We start from the raw sequence: 20841 nt of genomic DNA, 5'->3' as shown, positions 1-20841 counted from the left end.
TAAAGCTATATTCAGTTTCATCAATTCATTTCATCATTCAGTTTCATCAATTCATCAGACAGAAAGCGTCTTAACCCGGCTTTGATTCCGTTGAAAAAGTCACTCAAACAAGAATAGAATCGAACATCTTCCTGACACTTACCTCGCTAAAATCCACACGACCGAAACCAATCGCACCCGATCGTACCGCAATCCATGCTGAAGCGAACAACGGCGAAATGTGTCACTGTGAAGTTTCCCAAATTCAAATTTATCGTGTGCAATACTCGGTCGAACAGCTGCCTCGAGAGTTTTCAACCAAATTGCCTCAATATTCGACAACTCGATTTTGTATGCAAACTTTCAGCGAGTTTCTATGCCAGCACAAGATCGAGCTAGATCGAGGCTATTTCATCGTTATTTCTGGAACACCTGACCACCAATCAGAAACTATCATGGAGACCCGCTTCCGTGTAAATGTGCAAACAAAGAATCCCGAGACGAGACGAATCCGGTGCGAGACGACTGGGAACGAGTCAAATTTTGCCGGAATCGTGCTACGCCCCCGGGTAAATTTTAACCCCCTCCTCCTCCCCAAAATATGAACTTAAAAGTATCCTGCTCTCCGTCAATTTCATTCAAAGTAAATGAAGGATGTAAGGGAATTCAACAGAAAAAGAGACAAGAACTCCTTGACTCCAGACAGGTCAACGATTTTGGCAAGAAAATATAGTGCAAAGCATGAATGAAAGCAATCCTTGAGCTACCATAGATGGAGAAACTTTGCTTCTAGAATCCACACGGGAAAAGTTCTAGACTTTCTAAGGTAGTATTACGGCTGTAGGAAGTCCCGAAACAAAGGGTGAGCTCCCTTACCTCTTCCTGGTTCTTTCTGGTCTAGTTCTGGCCATCTCTCTGTCACGCAACCCGAGAGCGCAGCGTTACGTGACAGAGAAAGGATCCTCTTCCCCGTGCTTTTTGCGCGTCCCGGACCCGTCCCGGACATTTTTACGCTGTGAGCTCAGCTTTTGCTGACTTGCGCGAGATGAGGGCCCAGAGAGGAGACACCCTGGTAACGAGGTTGCCGATCTACAGTACGTATTTTAGCTGGAACACGAATTGGCCAAGCAGAAGACTGATTTCGGAAGGAACTCCCTTCAAACTTAAACATTTTGGGCTATTTTCGTAGACCACAAAAATAAGTGTAACACTTCTGAACAGAGAGCTTTGTTTATTATGCCCGATTAAACCCCTTTCATATTATCCTTACAATTATTTTACATTATATCGAGGGTATTTCCAGTTTAATTTGTGCTAACAAATATATTAGTTTCCAAAGGAAGTCGCGAATAAAACAGAAAAAAACAACAACAGCAGTCTGAACTCCACAAATATATCAACAAAGGTCACTGTCCTTTGTCTGCCATGCTGTATTTACAAAACATGTGACAACCAAATGTACAAGTACCCGCCTCTGAAAAAAACAATTCATTTTCGAATAGAACTACAAAATCAAACACAAAAGTAAGCTCTTAGCTCCAAGCTCAAGCAAATCCAAAGATAATTTTATCAGTAGTCACCATTTAGGCTACCATTAAGAACTGCGACTGAACTAATTCTTACAACTGATCTTTGAAGCTTGCGAAATGAAAATTCGCCCTTCTAAGTTACACCCTGCCAGAGTTACGTGTTTTTTCGCCCATTTTTCAGCCACGCAAATATGTCGTCTAGGACGAAAAGAGATTCGCTTCTACTTCAAACCTCGTTCCCAGAGTATCTCCTGCATTGAGAATCAGCGGATTAAAAAGACCCTGGAAACAAGTTTATCACATTGCTTGATAATTCAAATAAACCCGATCCAGATGCATTCCTTTACTGCCCGATATTGATTTGGTCAAGATGAGATAAAATAATAATATAGGATAAGACTTTGTTTTTCCATATTCCCTGCTCTTGTTTTCTTTTCCGATTGAATCTGACAATAAACACCTAATGACTGGTCCTAAGGGAAACAGTTAATTCTGTTTCCCAAGAAACTTAACAAAAAGGTTTCCAATTGAAAACAGGCTGGCCGGTTTGAATCCTGCTGGGAGATCCCCAAACAGCTTGTATGCCTAACTGGATAACACCTTCCTCAACAGCAGATAATTATTACACTCAAGACCTTTCACAAAAACAAACCAACATTTCAATAGCTACAATTCTCTAAAAACAGATCAGTTACACTATCGGAAATGAACATAGAGGGCCAGGATAACAAGTAATAGCAGTTCAACGAAAACTTAGATGACTAGGACTTATCAGACATCTCGTTTATTTCCAGTCGGGGAAACAAGCGCAGTTTTGAAATTAAAATCTTCGTTGAAGTACTCATTAAGCTTTCGATTTTTATTATGGATTCAAAAACTAGCACGAGCTAGTGGTTCGACCACTTGCTTTTCAATTTGGAGACGAAAGCTAAAACCCCAGTCCAGTCGCAAAGACTGTAATTCTTCATCAACTGGCGATTGTTTCCCCGACTGTTTTAGGTGACAAGACTATGAACAACTCGCAAAACTTAATCACTTCCCAGCATCCTTGACCAAACTGATTCTCTTGAACCATGATTTACTTTCACCAGCCGCGGCTTCAATGGCCGCGAGCCTGTGCTCCAAGTCCTGGGAACGACACTCGGATTCCACCAGGGAAAGCTTGGTCTGCGCCAGCTCTAGTTCCAGTTCTCTGAGACGCTGCTCGGAGTCCACCACCTTGACACTTGTCTTGAAGGTAGCAGTCTGGTCTCCATCTAGCGACACGTAACCTTCCTCTGAGAAGAGAGCAGCGCAGTTTTCGCACGATCCTACGCGTCTCTGAAAAAGAAAATGGTGAGTGGCTATTTGTCTCGGTTCAAAAGGGTGACTGGCATCTGTTCAACCTGAATAAGCCCGGCATAGTTAATCGAACGTCCGGAAATCGAACTCAAACGAGCCCATTCGAACTTAATCCGTGGATTGAGTTCGACTGAGTTCGGCAATCGAACCAAATCAAAAACCGAACTTCGTGTGAGTTCGATTTCCGAACTAATCGAACTCGATCGCACAAATCCAACCGAATCGAACTCAATCCATAAGATTGTGTCCGATTGGGTTCGTCAACCGAACTCAATCGAACACAATCCAATGAATTGCGTTTGATTGTGTTCGGTGAGTAAATCCGCTTGAACAAAATAAGGTTTATGTTATATGGTCTCGAAAACACGAAAAACACGTGTTATACTGAAGTAACTCGAGCCTCCAAAAACTTGTTATTGATTTTCAATATCAGTTTTACAAAAAATCAAGAGTTCAGAAATCAAAAATTCGATTAAGTTCGATTGTCCAATTATTTTTATGTGAGTTCAATTTGGTTCGATTGCCGATCCAATGGATTGCGTTCGATTGTGTCCGGTGAATATATCCGCTTGAACAAGGATTATGTTATATGGTCTCAAAAACACGAAAAACACTTGTTATACTGAAGAAACTCGAGCCTCGAAAAACTTGTTATTGATTTTCAACACCAGTTTTACAAAAAATCTTAAGTTCAAAAATCAAAAGTTCGATTGTCCAATATATTTGTGTGAGTTCGATTTGGTTCGATTGCCGAAGTCAATCGAACTCAATCCATGAATTGAGTTCGATTTAGTTCGATTGGGTTCGATTGACTATGTCGGGAATAAGCCACTTTAAAGCTACTATTTCGAAAAAAATTGACAACCGTTTTAAAGACAAACGATAGAACTTCATCTCATCCGATGATAGTGGGGGTGGGGGAGGGAGGGGTGGTCGAATAGCAATTCAAAGGATATTTGTCTTATTAATCACACGGTCAGTGGTCGTTCCGAGTGACCGCTAAAGTCACTTGCGAGACTGTATCGGTCGTAATGAGTTTGACACACAAACGAGGCGAAAGGGTCAATTCTGCTTTGTATTGACCTTTTCGCCTCGTTTGTATGCCTTTTTAAACAAAAGAATATTGGACCGCAGGTTCAACTGTAATAACAGCTATTGACACGAGTGAAACTTTGGCAATGGGAACGAGAGCGAGGCTTCAACGAAGAAAGCACAAAAGAGAGGCAAGGGTTACTTGTGTCAATTATTCCTACTGTAGAGATCATTTAGAGTTTGCTCGCTAAACGAACGTAACGCCTTCCATGCAGAGCGTCTAAGAGAATTCAAGGTAGAGTACCTTGACTTCCAGAAGCTCCTTCTGTAAATCTTCTTTTAACTTCTCACTTCTTTCATCCACTCGAGAGCAGATCTACAACACAAAGTAGTCAGTCAGTGACTACATATACAAAACTCGATCAAAGGCCATGTTACTGCTACCTTTTTGTATTCCTCGATGATGGCGGTGTGCCGCTTCCTCTCTTCTTCTGCCACTTCAATGTTCTGCCGCCACATTTCTTTCACCTGCAGAAAATAAGTGGAATTATCATTAGATGGATTTTTTCCCATTGGCCTAAGGTCCACCACAGCAAATATCTACCTACAAATAATGGTCTGCTCATGCCTATTACGTCTGAACGCGCTTTGCTGCAAATAATATTCTGCTTATGCGTGATTGAAACCACGATCTCGATTGAAAAATGGCAGATCGCTTCCTAGAGCTGTCAGAGGGTGATTTAAATGTGAAAACAAACTTGGCGATCGAATTATACAACAATCATTGAACTCGGTTATCGCAAAATATCGTGATTTATCAGTGTCTCATAGATTAATTATTTGCCTCAGCCTTCGGCTTCGGCAAATAATTGATCTACTCACCACTGACAAATCACGATGTTTTGCTCAGCCTCGTCCAATAATTGTTCATTCACTAATCCCATTTGCCTTAAATTTGCGGTAGCGACGTTCGATTTTACTTGTTTACTTGTTTTTGTTTGTTTGTTTGCTTGTTAGGGTACCTGAACTCCCTCTTCTTTGAACTTTTCTCGCTGGTCCTCTGCTTCAGCCAGTGACACAATAGTACTGCTAAGAGCCTTGGACAATTCTTCCACCTTCTCCTCTGCCTAACAAACAAAACCACAAGCAACACAGTGAATCCCAAAATGAAGGCGTGACGGCCTCAAAATTCATATTCTTCGCCGAGTCGAAAAATAAAATTATCAGTCGCACGAACAATTTCCAGTTTCGTAAACCTTCGTAGATATCCGAAGAGCTTCCGATCTTTACTAACCAATCAGAAAACTGCACTCGCGAACACATTCAAGTACACATTTCACAGTATATGAAGCCACTCAAACATACCTCTGCAAGCTTGCTGTGTAATTCCACTTTAGTAGTCACCAGTTCGTGAGCTAGATTATCATTTTCCTGTTCAAGTCTCATGTTGGCTTCAAACAGCCTCTTGTTCTCTCGCTGGTGAGAAAAAAACAGAAAAATAATGAGTAAGGTGCTTTGAATGCAAACAATATTAACGAGAAACACAATGGCGAAAACATGTGAACAAATCTTTATAAAACTAGATAAAACTAAGAAATTGTATCACCCTTACTCCTGGTCTAGGTATTGTCTAGTTCTCACATAAGACACTTAAGGTAATATACCAAACACGATAGATCGTGTTTGACCACATTTCCAAACACCGAGAAGAGAGTTGAAAATACGACGCGCAGCGGAGTATTTTTGACGAACTTCGAGGTGTTTGGAAATGTGGTCAAACACTGTCTTGAGTGTTTGATATGTCTTCTCAATCGAAACTAAAACTAAGGAGAAAACGGAGAATTACAATTGTAAAATTATATGTTAATTAAGATCAGATATCCAAACACCGTCACGGTCATGATCTCCTTTGTTTAAACTTGATAAATTATTAGTGAGTTTGAGAAAAATGAAGAAAAGCCGAGGAATTCATACAGGCACTACTAACTCTCTCGCCGATTCGACGAATCTCGCACTTAGAATACGAAATGAGCCATGTGACCATCAAGGAACAATAAACAACAATCACATGAGCTCGAGCTATCTAGAACCCAAAGAGAACAACTACAAACATCGAGGAAACGCGTAACGCACACATAACAGCTCAAACCAGTTACCTATTCAACGTAAATGAAGAAATTTAACACTGGGCAATTTACCTGGAGTCTTTCTACCGGATCTTCAAGCTGTGCCTCTTGGTCTTTCTTCAACAAATACTCCTTTTCGTATTTCTTCATTTTTCTGTTGGTCACCTGAAATTTAGACCAGATGGCATTAATGTCTTGCACATTCACCACAGTCACCCCAGCTAATCTCAAGTGACATACATTATTTCCCAAAACTTTCGGATGTTAAAATTTCGGAGATTTTATTTCGGACGTTTAATTTTCAGACACTTTTAATCTCATTTCGGACAAAATTAGGACACTTTGCTGAAACATAGCTTAAGCAAATTTTCACCAACAAAACATGAATTAGACTGATCTGTGAAAATGACAGTTTCACTGCAACCTCAAGGTTTTAGAGATATACCAAGGAGAAAATAACACAAATTCTATCTAGCTGTTACGTATCTTAAGCCGTGTCTCAACTAGAGGTCGCCTCATAAAGGAAACTGAGAGCTTTGGAGCTCCTTAAAAATTTTATACTGTACTGTAAATATTTTGGACGCTTAAAAATTTCGGACGGTTTTATTTTCGGACACTTTTCTGTCCGAAATTAAAATCGTCCGAAATTTTTTTGCAAGTAATGTAAACATACACCACAGTCACCCCAGCTAATCTCAAGTGTCCCAGCCAAGTGTTCTTTTGCGATATCGTGTAACGCCTCAAGAAAAGGTGTATGTTCGTGACCGATTCTGTGTGGATTGAAACTACTTGTGGGCAAGGCGTGCTCGGTAACATAGGTGACCAATCAACCCCCTTTAAAAACTTAACATCTAATGTTATTATAACTTGCCTGAAACCTGAAACAAATCATTTAAACTACACATTTATTAACTGTCAACAGAGAGAAAGGATGTCATGCCAACTGGGTGAATAGATAATTTCAAAAGGTTTACTAAGATAAAGAAGAAATCACGTACCCTAAAGCTAAGAGCGGAGTTAATAAGCTTTTTATATTCTTCTTCATCTAAGTACTTTTTTGGCATGGATACTCTGAAATACTTCAGAATATCTTCAAAATCCATTTGGATGAGCTCTCTACGAGATGCCTGTGGGAAATGAAAACAAAATTTCAGCCAATGAAATGATAGTAAATTTACGTTCTATTACTAACTACATGAAACAATCCAGCCTTGTAAGAAATAGGTAATACATAATGTTACTTGAACGAAGATCAAATTTGCGACGAAAACTCAGGTAATCGAGAACAGTGCAAGAAAATTAAACAGCATGATGTTTTACCTTCAAGAGGCCCAAGGCAACTTGAAAAATGACACCCATACCCTAGAAGAAAAAAATCATGAAGAGCAACAGGCTGAATAAAAATGAAATACCACAAAACAGGCTACATTCATGATCGTAACTTTGCGCCTTATTGCATGTTTAGCGTAAGGAGAGTAACTGGCTGTTTACGGCGGAAAACCCTCCCGGATAAATTCTGCATACGAGCCAGGTGGCGCATCAGGCCTACGCTTACCTCCGATTGAAGTAGCATGAAGCGACTAGGATGTAATTCTACCCTCGCCTGGATGGGATGCTAGTCCCGAAATTCGAATGAACATTTTCCGAAAAACTATTATCCAAAAACTGCGGATTTAATTGTTTTTGGAAACAAAATTCCGACTGACAAATGTAAAAAGTACTTGTTCAAACCTGATCAGTAAAAGGGGCAACTTTGGTGCAATTTCTTGTGACTACCTAACGTCCTCTTTGTTTATTATTGTAAACAACCGATTGACTTACATAACAGAGGAAGAGATCCATAATACGGTAGACCATTGGTAAAGGAAACTTGGCTGTAAACAGCGTCAAGAACCACTGCGAGGCATACATGTGGGTCTGGATATCATTGTACTGAAAATGGCTGTGGAGGTCTGGCATCGAATCCTACAACAAACCAAATATGGTTACCTCGCGTTTATGTCCGTAGTAAATGAGCCACATAACCAGAACAAGCCACGAGCCAAGTCCCAGGTTTTCCAGTTTATTGTGAATGTTGACTGATGTCCTTTGCAGTAATATCCCAGCGTCTTCACAGGTTGCACCTATTGCACCAGTTGACCCCAGTTGCCACATCCAGTCATACATCAGCCGGCATCACAATGGAAAGAAGAACTGCAAGATTATGTGTGGCTGGGCCTTGCCAATCAACACAACACGAAGTCTAACAGGTTCAAACTCATGATTTGTCATGCCTTACCTACTTACAACCAGTGCAAAACTGTGTATTGCAAAGAAAAAAAAACTATGACCCCCCCCCCCCCCCCAATGGGGGTATTGAAAGCTAAATTACTTCTCAGAGAGCACTCACCTCAATCATTCGATCCAGTTGGAAAAACTTCAGGTGCAGCTGTTCAAAATCTTGCTTAAAAATCTCTCTCAGCCCATAGTCACTCATTATCTTCACAAGCAATGCAAAGGCTTGCTCCTCTGGAAGCTACAAATGTAATATTTGATCAGTTTTAGTAATACAGTGCAGTAGATAAATACTTATATGAAAGGAATAATTATTATAGAATAGAGCCAATAGGAAGTGAAAAGAAATTTACATGTAAGAGCAGCACAGCTGATAGGAATGACAGCCCTTGGCAGTAGCCCACTTCTTCATCATAAACAGAATAAGCCTGACAAGAAAAAAATAAGAAGAATTATCATATACGTATGCCATGGGTATGAGCAAAAATGTGCTCTGGTTGGTTACCTATATGTACTGATAACATATTAAATTATGCCCAAAGGGCACAGATTGTGAAAAACTATAGGGAAAATGAATGCTCCCTTTAAAAAAGACGGCCGTTGGTAAATGAACAGCATTTTAATGAATCTAGGGCTTGCTTTGTGATGAAGCAACTACTCAGTCTTGTACATGAACGTTTTGCCGGCTTGGTGCTACCAAATATGCCTTACATGCTACAAAATTATGCTTCATAAAATTACTGAAATTTAATAAACTGTGTACTGAACTACTGACGAGCTTGACAGATAGTTTATTTGTACAACATTTTTACAATTATTTTAATGAGTGGAAAAATGTAAATTCAAGGCTTACTTTGCTGATCTTATACAACATCTCCTGACCCTCCCCTCCGGTGCTCTTAAAATAGTCATGAGCTGGGAAGGTACGGTGAATGTCCCACATGATCACTTGTTCTGTTGGAGATTCCTGACAACAACAAAAAAATAATATGAAATCAAATGAACATACAAGAGGTCTGCAAAAAAATTTAATATTGAACAAATTTATTAATCAACTAATTAAGGTAGTCTGCATACGAGCCAAGTGGCCCATCAGGCTGGAGCTTATCCCGGTTTCTGTAGCATGAAGCGACTAGGAGTATTTCTACTCCCCCCTGGATGGGATACTAGTCCATCACAGGGTTACCCCCAGCATTAAGTTTGCCAATACCCATTTATACACCTGGGTGGAGAGAGGCACTGTGAGAGTCAAGTGTCCTGCCAACCAATTAATCCATCCATTAATCAATCAATCAATCAATTAATCATTCAATCAATCAGTGAGTCAGTCAGTGAGTCAGTCAGTGAGTCAGTGAGTCAGTCAGTGAGTCAGTGAGTCAGTCGGTTGGCAGGTCGGTCAGTCGGGTGGGTGGGCAGTCGGGCGGGCGGTCAGTCAGTTAGTTGGTCAGTCGGTCAGTCAATCCAAACTTCATCTAGCATACTGATTTACCTTCTTAATGAAATGCTTGTAGCCCTCAAGAAGTTCATCATTTTCTTTCAGACCAGCCATCATCTGCCAGACTTGTCCTCGGAGAGGACCAGGTATGCCCTGAAATTTATACCAAGAGAAAACAGAGTGTAGGATCACCTGGGTGTACTGCAAGACATTCACTTCAAAAGCGTCTTATGCTAATTCAGAATCTGGCAGAGAGCGTTGAGTTCCCATGACCAAATGCGCTAGAGGGTAGCAGATTACTGCAATTTTTGCAACTCAAAATTTTCTCAGCTTCTGAGTATAATGTTTTAACTAACTGAAATATTTTAACTAGTTTTTGCTGTATGTTCTACAATTTTAAACTACTTTAACTGTGGTATTGCTACATGTATGATCAGTTTCTGAATATATCTCACCTTATTTTCATATTTAAATTTTTCATATACAAGTAGTATCCTAAACCACGTTTTAGACCCAGATGTTTAAATAAAGTCAGTCAGCCAAAATGGCAACAAAGTGTTGTATGAAGCAAGCACATTTGACTTTTTTTAAAATAAATTTCAGCAGGCGCTAAAATGAATCAATAAAAAATAAAATAAATAAATAAATAAATATACATTTATATGGCGCCATTTTCCACTAATTGTCCATGGCGCTTTACAATACTTTAAAATTAAAATCCTAATTCTTTAAAAACCTAAAATCCTAAATCCTAAAAGTTAAAATCCTAAGAATTAAATACGCTATATAATACAATTAGGCTACAAATAAAAAGTAAAAACTACAAATCAAATGCACGCTTAAAAAGATAAGTCTTAAGATTAGCCTTAAAAACTGCCTCTGATGATGAAAGTCTGATCTGGAGGGGTAGTTTGTTCCAGAGCCTTGGTGCCGCCACGGAAAAAGTCCTTTCACCATACGTTTTAAGATTTGCTCTAGGCTCATCAAGCAACCTGTTGTTTGAAGATCTTAGTGTCCGACCAGAAATGTTAAATCGCAGTAGGTCTCTAATGTAATCAGGGGTCAGTCCATTCAGAGCTTTGTAAGTTAACAACAATATTTTGAAAATAATCCTAAAATGAACTGGCAACCAATGTAAGCTCCTTAGTATTGGTGTGATGTGTTCCTGCCTTCTAGTCAAGGTAACAAGGCGAGCTGCTGAGTTCTGTACAAGCTGAAGTCTATTAATCAGATACTTTGGGAGACCGTACAGTAGGGCATTACAATAGTCCAAACGCGATGTTATGTAAGCGTGAACAATAGTCTCAGTAGTACTCTGAGATAGGTTCGCCTAATTTTAGCTATACTACGAATGCGGAAAAATGCGCTCTTGCAGGTTATTTTAACGTGTTCTTTGAAATCCAAACATTGATCCAATGCAACTCCTAAATTCCTGGCCTGTTTACTAGACTTGATTACTTCATCACCAACTCGTATATAGTCGAGGGGTGGTCGTGGGCGATATTTAGAACTAATAACCAAAAGTTCAGTCTTATCCCAATTTAACTTAAGTTTGTTGCACAGCATCCAGTCCCCAATGTCCTTAACACATAATTCTACTGCCATCTTTGAGCTTGATAGATGATTAGGACAGTTGGACGTAAACGACAAGTACAACTGTGTGTCATCTGCATAGAGATGAAATGGTATGCTATGCTTTCTGGCTATGTCACCCAGCGGACTTGTATAAAGGGAATACAACAAGGGTCCCAGTACAGAACCCTGTGGTACCCCGTAGGGTAAATTCTTCTTTGACGATTCAATTCCATTAACAGAAACAAACTGTTCGCATGAGTGAAGGTATGAATGAAACCAATTAAGAGCAGTGTTCCTAATACCAAAGCGATTCTGTAGTCTAGATAACAAAATCGAATGATGGACAGTATCAAACGCAGCCGATAAATCAAGCAATAGTAATATAACCGATCTGTTATTGTCAATAGCCTTCAAAATATCATTTTGAACTCTCACAAGCACAGTCTCTGTACTGTGATGAGATTTATATGCCGACTGAAATTATTCTAATAAGCCTTCATTATCATTAAGGTGGTCCATTAATTGTGTTGCAACTGCTTTCTCCGTAACTTTGGATAGAAAATATAAATTCGAGACAGGACGAAAGTTAGAAAATAGTTCATGATCAGCTCCACCCTTTTTCAACAACGGCTTCAACATGGCAACCTTGAATCTATCAGGTACTTGGCCACTTGTAAGAGACAAGTTAACTATACGAGTGATCATTGGAAGCAGATAATGATGGCACCCTTTGAACACTGAAGATGGAATTGGATCAAGTGTACAGGACTTTGAACACAGGTGATTCACAAAACCAGATACGACCTCCTCAGTTATTTTTTATAAAAGATCTACTAAAGATCTTTACTAAAGATCTACTAAGATCTACTAAAGATAAAGATCTACTAGTCATCTTTGCAGGTGCTGTTATTTACACTATCATGCAGTGTTACACACTTTAACCTGATTTTAATAGTAATAAGTGAAAAAAGCATTTCCTGATGACCCAAAATGGCTTGGAAAAGGATACTAGACTAATGTAATATCACCCATGTTTTTCTAACTGATTTCACTCTCAAAAACAGCCCCACCTTTCTTACGAGTCCAGGGAGTTGTCTTGGCCTAAGAGTGACATCCTTCCATTTATTTAACAGTTCTGCCCAGCTTCCTAGCTCCTCCTCTGTGCACTCTTTCTGCACATCACCTGATCCAGATAGCAGTGGTTCATCATCTTCATCATCATCTGTACATGGAAGTACAACAGAGCCTTAGTTAAGTTGACACCCTCAGGAGCAGCAACTTATGTCTGAAAAAGTCTATCACTCAGATGTGCCCTTGCCCTATATACTACACTGGCCTCAGAAGCTACAAAGCAGGCTCCAGTTTTTTTTGCAGAGCAAGAAAAAAACAGACATGCACTCTTTTCCATTCTTATATTACATCATAAGCCAATTTATTCATGCATTTTGATTGGTTCATACTTATGATCTATTGGAGGGAAGACCTACAGATGACGTCATAAACATTTTTTTTGGTTCTTAATTATATAAAACAGATAGATTCCATGCTGCTGTGCATCTGTTGAGTAATAGATCATGCAAGTGACAGGCTTGCCTAACAGCTCATGGACCACTCTCTTGTTCTTACTACGTTTTGAAGTCATGTGTGATCTAATACTGACTAGATGTACAGCAAGTCAGCAACATGGAATCTATTTGTTAATTTCACAGCATCTACGATTTGAAGCAGAAACAACAATTTCATACTAGTGATCTAGAACAAGAAAGATCTGTGAGGTGTATTAAAAACATTCACTGTAACTGAGTAACAACAGGTCAGAGACTATGCAGTTTGCATATACGAGAGACATCCCCTGCCAGAGGTTAATGTAAAGCTTTCAGATGATACTAAATCAATTTTCCTTTAACAAAACAAGGTAACTGTTAGATATCTTTCATTATGACAACATCAGTCTGTGTTAATACATGTAAACTCACCATCAGAAGTCTTGTTTCCTCCAGACAGCTGTCTTGTCAGGTTGGGTTGCCTCTTAGCCATATTCTTAGAAGCTTCTATACTGAGTTCAGTTTTGATGCTCTTCACTTCACAGCTTTTCAGTCCTGTCTCAGTGTCAATAACCTGCAATGAAACAATGTCCTATCAAAAACAAAACCAAACATGAACACCTAAGTATGCTTAACTTAGTGGGAGGTGCGGTGGCCTCATGGTTAGTGCACTCATCTCCGCAGCGAGCAGTCCAGGTTCGAGCCCTCACCAGGAACACGGTGTTGTGTTCTTGGGCAAGACACACAGTGCCTCTCTCCACCCAGGAGTATAAATGGGTAAGGGTGAATTGTTGGGGAAACCTAACAAATTGCAGGGGAGTGACCTGCGATGGACTAGCATCCTGTCCAGGGGGAGTAGAAATACTCCTAGCCACTTCATGCTACAAAAACGGGGATAAGCTCCGGCAGCTATGAGCCATCAGCTCCAAGGCTTCACTTTATGCTTAACTTAGAGACAATGATAAAAATAATATCTTACTAGTAAACCCATTCAGTACAACAGTTTACAAATGCAATACGGAGAGCAAGCCAAATAGGTATGAGCCTACAGTTAAAAAGTGACAGAATGGCAGGTTTGAACAGATTACGAGTTCTTGAAAATTTGTCGACTATCTACCAATCTATGAGTATAACCCTCTTATTTTAAATATTTGAAAGGCACCAGAATATTTTCCTTCTTTGGAACACTTTCATTTCATTACAGCCTGTCTCATTTCCTTTTTTCGTTAAAAAATTGATATTTGCTTTTAACTAATTTATTTCAATCTGTCCTTTATGATTTGCAGTTCAGTAAAGACCTAGCTATCTATAGCCCTAAGAAGCACTTCTAGGTTATCCAGAGAAATTCGGTCCTAACCTCTTTCAGTTCCATGATAAATGTTTCATGGAATTTTGGTTTACTGGGACTCCAGAAAAACTTTTCTCCACTGGGGAAAATTTTAGCTTTTGTCTCCACAATGAACCTAACTGGCTCTGTTACTCCAGTGACAACTAAGTCCACAGCTATTGTCACAAATATTCTTGAATCTGCAAAAAAAAAAAGAAAAAAAAACACCACAATAACCATAATAAAGTTGTTTTTTTATTGCTTGTAGAGATTGTGATGGATAATGTAAGGTAAAGTCTGCAATCAGGCAGAGGAGTCTGGGGCAATTATCAGGCTGGGTAATGATCGACAAGTATGGCTTAGATGATGTTTTCTCTAACATTCCTGGCAACAGCAAGAAAGCAAGAGGCTCAAAACAACATGGAGTATTTAAGAAGATGAAATGGTTGTGGTAAAGCACCAAAATTTTATTTGAGGAACTTAGCAGATATAACAGTGCTACATCAGCCATGCAGTCGTTCTAGTTTCAGTCTTCTCCTTGAGGGCAAGCAAAAAAATGCTTGTTGCCATTTTCACATCCAATATGAAATTAAGATGGTTTTCCCTCTAAGATGAGTTTTCATTCTGTACTATTTTCCCATCCATTTGGACGGAAATTAGAAAGATAAATTTGCAATGGGAAACCTGTCCTTCACCGGATTCATACCAAACAAGTTTTCAGCCTGAAGACGAGTTTCCTGTGAAATTGAAAATTTTCTTAATTTTCCTCACCTGCCTTGTTGTTGATGTACAATATCATGGTATTAATGACCATTAATGTTACAGGAACTGGGATGTTGATCACATCTGAGAGTCAAAGGGTTTTTTTATATATTAATAGACATTTGACTGACATCTACCTTTTGGAGTTTCTGTGTTTAAAACTAACAAGTCACGTACAGCTGGATCCCATAACCCACTTATGTAATAAGTTTTGCCACCATCTGCAACTTCCATCGACACCTGAAGGAAATTCAAAATGATATTTTACTTAGCAATGATAAGTTTGTTACTTCTCATATTTGAAATTATACCATAAGTTTCATTTGCTTTTTTCCTAATTTGCAATGCTTATCTTTTTTATTTTGTTTGTGTTTGTTTAGACCATATGGCCCCACAGATGGTCTCATTTTGAACCCAAATTTTGACACCTTGCAATGAGAACATGACAGGGGTCAAATAATCAGTAATCAAGCAATCCATGATCTCGGTAAATGGTATGATAACAAGTGCTAGAATAACTAAATTGTAAATGTGTGCAGTATATCTTGAATGACTGTCCAGGTGAGAGTATTATATCTTGACAAAGGCAACTTCAGCTTACTTCTGTTCAAGTTCGTGGCCAGAGAATATCTTCCCAAAGGACAAGCAAGCTAACCATCACTAAGATGCTTCATTTTCATTTTTGATTGTAAAAACAATTAATTTTAGCTTGCCTCACTCAATAGATGCATGTCAGAATACCGAACATTCTTGCCAGGACAGATCAAGAGTCCAAAACACCTGAAAAAGGAAAATTATAATGAGATAATAAAAGTTTGCAACAACTTAAAATTGGTTAGCTGGAATTCCTCCTAGAATAAGAGAATAACAATTCCCAGTAGACACTTCATAACATGTGCAGAAATTAACATCAAGTCTGTTTTTCTTGTTGCAATTTGCTATTTCATAGAACAGAGGGGTTTTTCAGAGCTTATTTTCCACTCTCTCTACTTACAGATTCTTTCAAGATTAAAATGAGCAAATAATAATTCAAAATAAAAGTCAGTGTTGCAGACCATATGCGTGCACTTTTCAGTCAGCTATATTGACTTTCATTTTCTTACTTCCTGAGGAAGGCCAGTTAAACTAGCCGAAACATTAATTTATAATCAACTTTAACCTCGAAGAATCCCCAAAAAAGAAAACAACTACTAAAAAAAATACAAGAGGTGACAGTCTTAGAGATACTGTTGTTGTTGTTATGATGAAAACAATAATTGCCAACCTTTCCACAATAAGATGCTTGTTTGTCAACTGTTGCACCGTTATTAAAACTTTCTTTCTCAAGTCTTGGCGAAGTTTAAAACAGTTTTTGTCCCTAGCAGCAGAGGAAAATCCTTTGTGGTCTTCCTCAAGAATGTCCAGAGTCACATCAAATTTGAAGACAAGGTTGCTGATACCAGTGACCATTGTAGGATTGTCAACAGACACCTGCTGTAACTGCTGTTTCCTCTTCAGTAGAAAAAAACAAAACAAAAGATTTCATTAGTGAAGGAATATGGCAGGTACAAAACCATGTAATTTTAACGCAACAAACGTAATTATTATTATTATTATTATATTATTATTATTATCATTATTATTTTTATTTTTATTATTATTATTTTTACTATTATCATCATCATCTTAATAATTATTATTAAAAGTACATTTTACACTTTTAACACTTTACAACAAGAGAACATGGAAATTTATGTTTCAGTTTATAATAAGGTGTCTCCAGGGGCACTCTGTTTTTAAGGTGGCAGCAAAAACCTTCCCTTATTATATTTGTTTCATAAGCTGCATGTTCTTGCTAGCCTAATTAAGTTTTAGCCGTCAGGTATGCAGTTTCAATTAATTAGGTCAACAAGAAAAGAAACAAATGTTCTAGGCTAATTCAACAAAGAATAACTGCAAAAAATTAGCTGACTTTTCATTTATTAAGCAAACACTCACTAGGGAATATTTGTCCTCCAGAGAGAAAGCATGTTGGAAAGAGAATAGAAAAAAATTTTCTAAGAACAGCAGCAGAAAAAGCAGTAAACGGTAACTTATTTGAGCCACTTATTGTAAAATTACATTTCATTTATCCTCTCTTCTAATTAGATCCGCTAGAAAATATTTACCAAAAAGGCACAGAGTGCTGTGGATAGGAACTAATGTTGACAGTTTCCATGAATGTAAGCTCAGCATTATTTAAATCATTGCAAACTTCTTTAACTTCATGATTTTATTCTGCCAGGTGTTCTAATTGCACATTAATTTTCTATTGTGTTTTAAACAGGCTTTTAGACTCAAAATAATTAGGTATAGGTTTATATTCTTATCAATTCTAAAGAATCAACATTTTAATGCAAATAGAAGTTCCTGTCAAGATAGCTATTTATTAACAGGAACTTTTAAATACATTGATCAATATTATTACATAATATTCTAATAAACATTTCCCTATTCCTTTTTTTCTCACTTTGTTTCTTTCCTTGTTTAGTTTGATAATTTTAATACCGAATGCAATTTAAAAGAGAAGACAAGAAAAGAAAATGACTAGAAATTACGAAAAGGTACTTAAATGCATTAATCAGGGATACTTTTCAAAACAGTTAATATTGATTTAATATTGATGTGTTAAGGTCCGGTGATTCTATGTGGTGTTGCTCAATCTGACTGGGATGGTAGTCGAACCTCCAGCATACCAACAGGTTACCCGCACAAATGACTAAGTTCAAGTATGTATGTACATACAACATATATACATGTATGCAGGGGTTTAAACTTGCCTTAAGTTTGAAATTATGGATCCATTTTTGCATCTTATAATTATTACACATGTAAGAATAAAACGAGACATACATGTATAAGCAGACAGTATAATTTATAAAAAAACTCCATGTGATCAGATTATGAGATTGAGTATTTCTATAGCATCACCTGGCTGACTAATGGGCTGATTAATGGCCTGATGTGACCCATGGGAGAGAAGGGTGATGCTTCATGTATACATACTCATATCAAATGTGTCACACCAAGATCAATTTAAACCACAACGTTTTCCCTTACCGACAGTTCAATTTGAAACTAATCTCTACTCTTTGTACCTTGCATCAAATTTTGACAACACACTCTGCATTCTGTAACACTGGACATTTGGAACTACTATTTATCACTTCTACATTGTACATTATTGTCTAACAATGAAGTATGTAATCCATTTTGAAAGCATAAAACTAAACTTACCTTCCTGTGTCTTCTAAAGGATAAAGCAAATGTCTTCAAGATCTTTCCAGCCTAAACAATTAAAAGTAAATAACTAAGCAAATTAAATTTTTACATTCTAGGGTAACAGTTGAGACATAAGCTGTTAAAGCTACTCTACAATCCAAGGGTAAATAAAGTATATGACATTATTAGTTGACAGTAAAAACCAATAAATTTGTGGGCATAAAAACTACAGTGCTTTAAAACTTAACAAGTGACTCACAGACCATACTTAATGACATGTTTTGGCTCAAGATAAGTGACTGTAGATATGTGAATTTATCGTGCAATTCCAACCACTGAAATCGCTTATTCACATATCTACATGTACAGTCACTTGCCTTGAATTCATTTTACAAAGTAACACAAACACCAAGGACTTCTTCAAAAGAAGAAACACCACTGAAACACAGTTACTAAAAGCAGTTCATTAAAGATCTGCAGAAAAAAACATTTTCCAGTGAGTTCCTGAAGTTATCACAATAATGAAACAATGTTATTGAGAACAGCGAATGGTAATATTTTATGACACTGAAGCAACCAAGCCAAAGCTTGCTTCTTTTATGGGTAGGAGTAGCCTTAAATGGAATCTTCTTACTACGACCTCAGATCGGTACAGCTTTTTCTGCCCAGATCTCAAGTTTTGTAGAGTGAGCAGAGTGAAATCATCCACCATTTTTGAATCTTGCCTTGCCACTTCACAATGGCATACCCAAGAAACAAACATATATATACTGTACCTAAATAAAAATTGAAACCATATGAAGGAGTTTAAAGATCTGTTTTAACTGAATTTGTATTATTACAGACACCTCTTTAGAGCTTACAATGTAGAGACCCTTTACCTTTTCAGGATCTTCACACTTGAATACATGGCAGTGGAAGATATCTGAGTCTCCATGGACAGTATTGAAGGCAAAACAGTCCCTTTCTTTCCCTTCAGCATCACCACGACCACAAAACAAAATCCTCTGTATGCGATAAGTTGCAATGTCAGCCTGCGTTCCAGGTTCCTTAAGTCTGATCATGCTCTCTGACGTTGAACCAACATATAGCAAAACATCAATAGTGACCTCCGTCTGTTCTCGCAGGATAGACATTGTTCTTTTCAATTCAATTTCACTGACAGGTGCATTCACAGTCGAGGATCCTAAATAAGTGATCCCATCAAATAAAATGGCATTATCATCACTTTCATCATCGGAGTGTCCTGGATGAGTGCTTGATCTAGCTTGCACTGCTTCTTCACTAGTGAAATCAGCAACATTTTCAGTCTGACCTGTGTTGGCCTCACCATCTGATGCAGATCGCTGTCTTACCAGTTCCCCCCTGTAATTGTCATCTTCTGTTTGTGAATCACCATCCACAGCAAGTGCATTTACAACATGATCATGGTTTTCACTTGGTATTTGACTACCTTCCTGAAGATCCTTTCCTTTATCCTGACTGGGAAACACCTCTTCTTGTGAAGCAGAGAAGTGTGAAATATCTCTTTTTGCATCTTCCACCAAGTGTTGTACCTCTTCCTCTGTTGGACCCTTCTCCAAGGTAGCCTCCATGTCAGGAGTTATGACATCAGCAAAACTACTCACACTACTCCCCTGAGATTTGCTCTTATCCACAGAAGAGCCTGACAGAGCTGACCCAGAATCAGATTCGATATCAGGCACAGCCAGCATGATGTACTCATGATCACTGTTTGTTGACTTTGTGCCTGGACTCCGAGGTTGTTCAGGGCTGCTGGAATTGCTTTCTTCTTTTACATCTTGTCCACTTGTCCCTGCTTTCTGATCTGCCATAAATGACTCTGACTGTTTGGGCAAAGATGTTTGACTTCAGCTGGGTTAGTATTTTTCAGATAAAGCAATGTCTCGGAAAAAGTGCTTATTTCTCTGAGCAAAATAATGATCTTCTCTCGCTACAAGGTTAGGTTGATCTGCACTCTGGCACCAATAGTAGTTAATATTTTATACACCTCAAACGAAACCGCTTTCAAAAGAAGGTCACCTTCGAAGTCGAACTCGTCAAATGCCTCCAAAGTTGACGATAAAATTATCAACAGAATTCGAGATGCCGCAAGTTCACTAGCGAAGATTATTCAAGGACGAGTCTGCGACCATCACAGACGGCGTTTACAGTGAAAACTGTCAAATGATGGTAGCCGTTCTCGCCGGTCTGACAACCAGAAATCCTCTTTGTCCTTCCTTGCTTGGAAATGTTCTTCTGAAATGTAAAACGATCGTATCAGAAAGGGAAAGGGAAACACAGATACCCATAACAAATACAAACCATAAGTTCTCACCTTCGTCCTTTCTGAAGTTGGCGACGGACAAAAAGAACACCTTTGGTCGTCCACACATGAGCTTTATAAACTAAAAGCTTCTCTTCTTCAATGCGAGGAGCCTGATCAAACGTGACGTCAAACAAGGGAGGATACCAACTTATTTACCTTTCAATAATGGCTTATTGGGTGCGCCTTTTACATTACTACATTTGCATGCCACAACGCTATCTTCAAATGGACAAAATCACTTCCTTCAGCCCACATGCACAACAAATATAATGTGAATTTTGACGATATCGATCAAAATAAGCCAAGTTTCCTCTCGCCACCCGCACAGCTCGCTGGGATTTCTTGGCA

General features: G+C 38.4%; 1 protein-coding gene across 3 annotated transcripts; it reads right to left on the bottom strand.

Moving 5' to 3' along the window:
• Positions 1 to 2540: 2540 nt before the first annotated feature.
• Positions 2541 to 20810, bottom strand: LOC145492969 (rab GTPase-activating protein 1-like). Of its 3 annotated transcripts, none has more exons than XM_081472349.1 (23): positions 20503 to 20810; positions 19046 to 20423; positions 18180 to 18230; positions 16902 to 16916; positions 16189 to 16415; positions 15638 to 15704; positions 15062 to 15164; positions 14193 to 14362; positions 13268 to 13409; positions 12362 to 12513; positions 9771 to 9869; positions 9135 to 9248; positions 8635 to 8709; positions 8397 to 8522; positions 7829 to 7972; positions 7328 to 7369; positions 7006 to 7134; positions 6080 to 6172; positions 5247 to 5357; positions 4904 to 5008; positions 4326 to 4409; positions 4186 to 4257; positions 2541 to 2828 (listed from the first exon to the last, which is right to left on the bottom strand). In XM_081472349.1, the coding sequence occupies exons 2-23, from the start codon at positions 19997 to 19999 to the stop codon at positions 2541 to 2543; spliced, it is 3363 nt and encodes a 1120-aa protein (XP_081328475.1). In that variant the 5' UTR covers positions 20000 to 20423; positions 20503 to 20810. The 3 variants fall into 3 exon arrangements, with proteins under 3 accessions (XP_081328475.1, XP_081328483.1, XP_081328492.1); XM_081472357.1 differs by having other exon boundaries at positions 19046 to 20420; XM_081472366.1 differs by lacking the exon at positions 16902 to 16916.
• Positions 20811 to 20841: the final 31 nt, after the last annotated feature.

The sequence above is a fragment of the Orbicella franksi genome, chromosome 1 (genome assembly GCF_964199315.1).
Source record: "Orbicella franksi chromosome 1, jaOrbFran1.1, whole genome shotgun sequence".
In the NCBI taxonomy this organism is placed as follows: Eukaryota; Metazoa; Cnidaria; class Anthozoa; order Scleractinia; family Merulinidae; genus Orbicella; species Orbicella franksi.
Note: the sequence above shows the minus strand (reverse complement) of the source record. Positions and strands in the feature narration are given on the sequence as shown.

Bases quoted from the DNA above. Each gene is read 5' to 3' on its own strand.
- LOC145492969 (XM_081472349.1), bottom strand. From the start codon at position 19,999: ATGGCAGATCAGAAAGCAGGGACAAGTGGACAAGATGTAAAAGAAGAA. The intron at 18,231-19,045 runs GTAAAGGGTCTC...TTAATTGTTTAG, and splicing joins AGTGTGAAGATCCTGAAAAG to GCTGGAAAGATCTTGAAGAC. The intron at 9,249-9,770 runs GTAAATCAGTAT...TGTTGTTGTCAG, and splicing joins ACAAGCATTTCATTAAGAAG to GAATCTCCAACAGAACAAGT.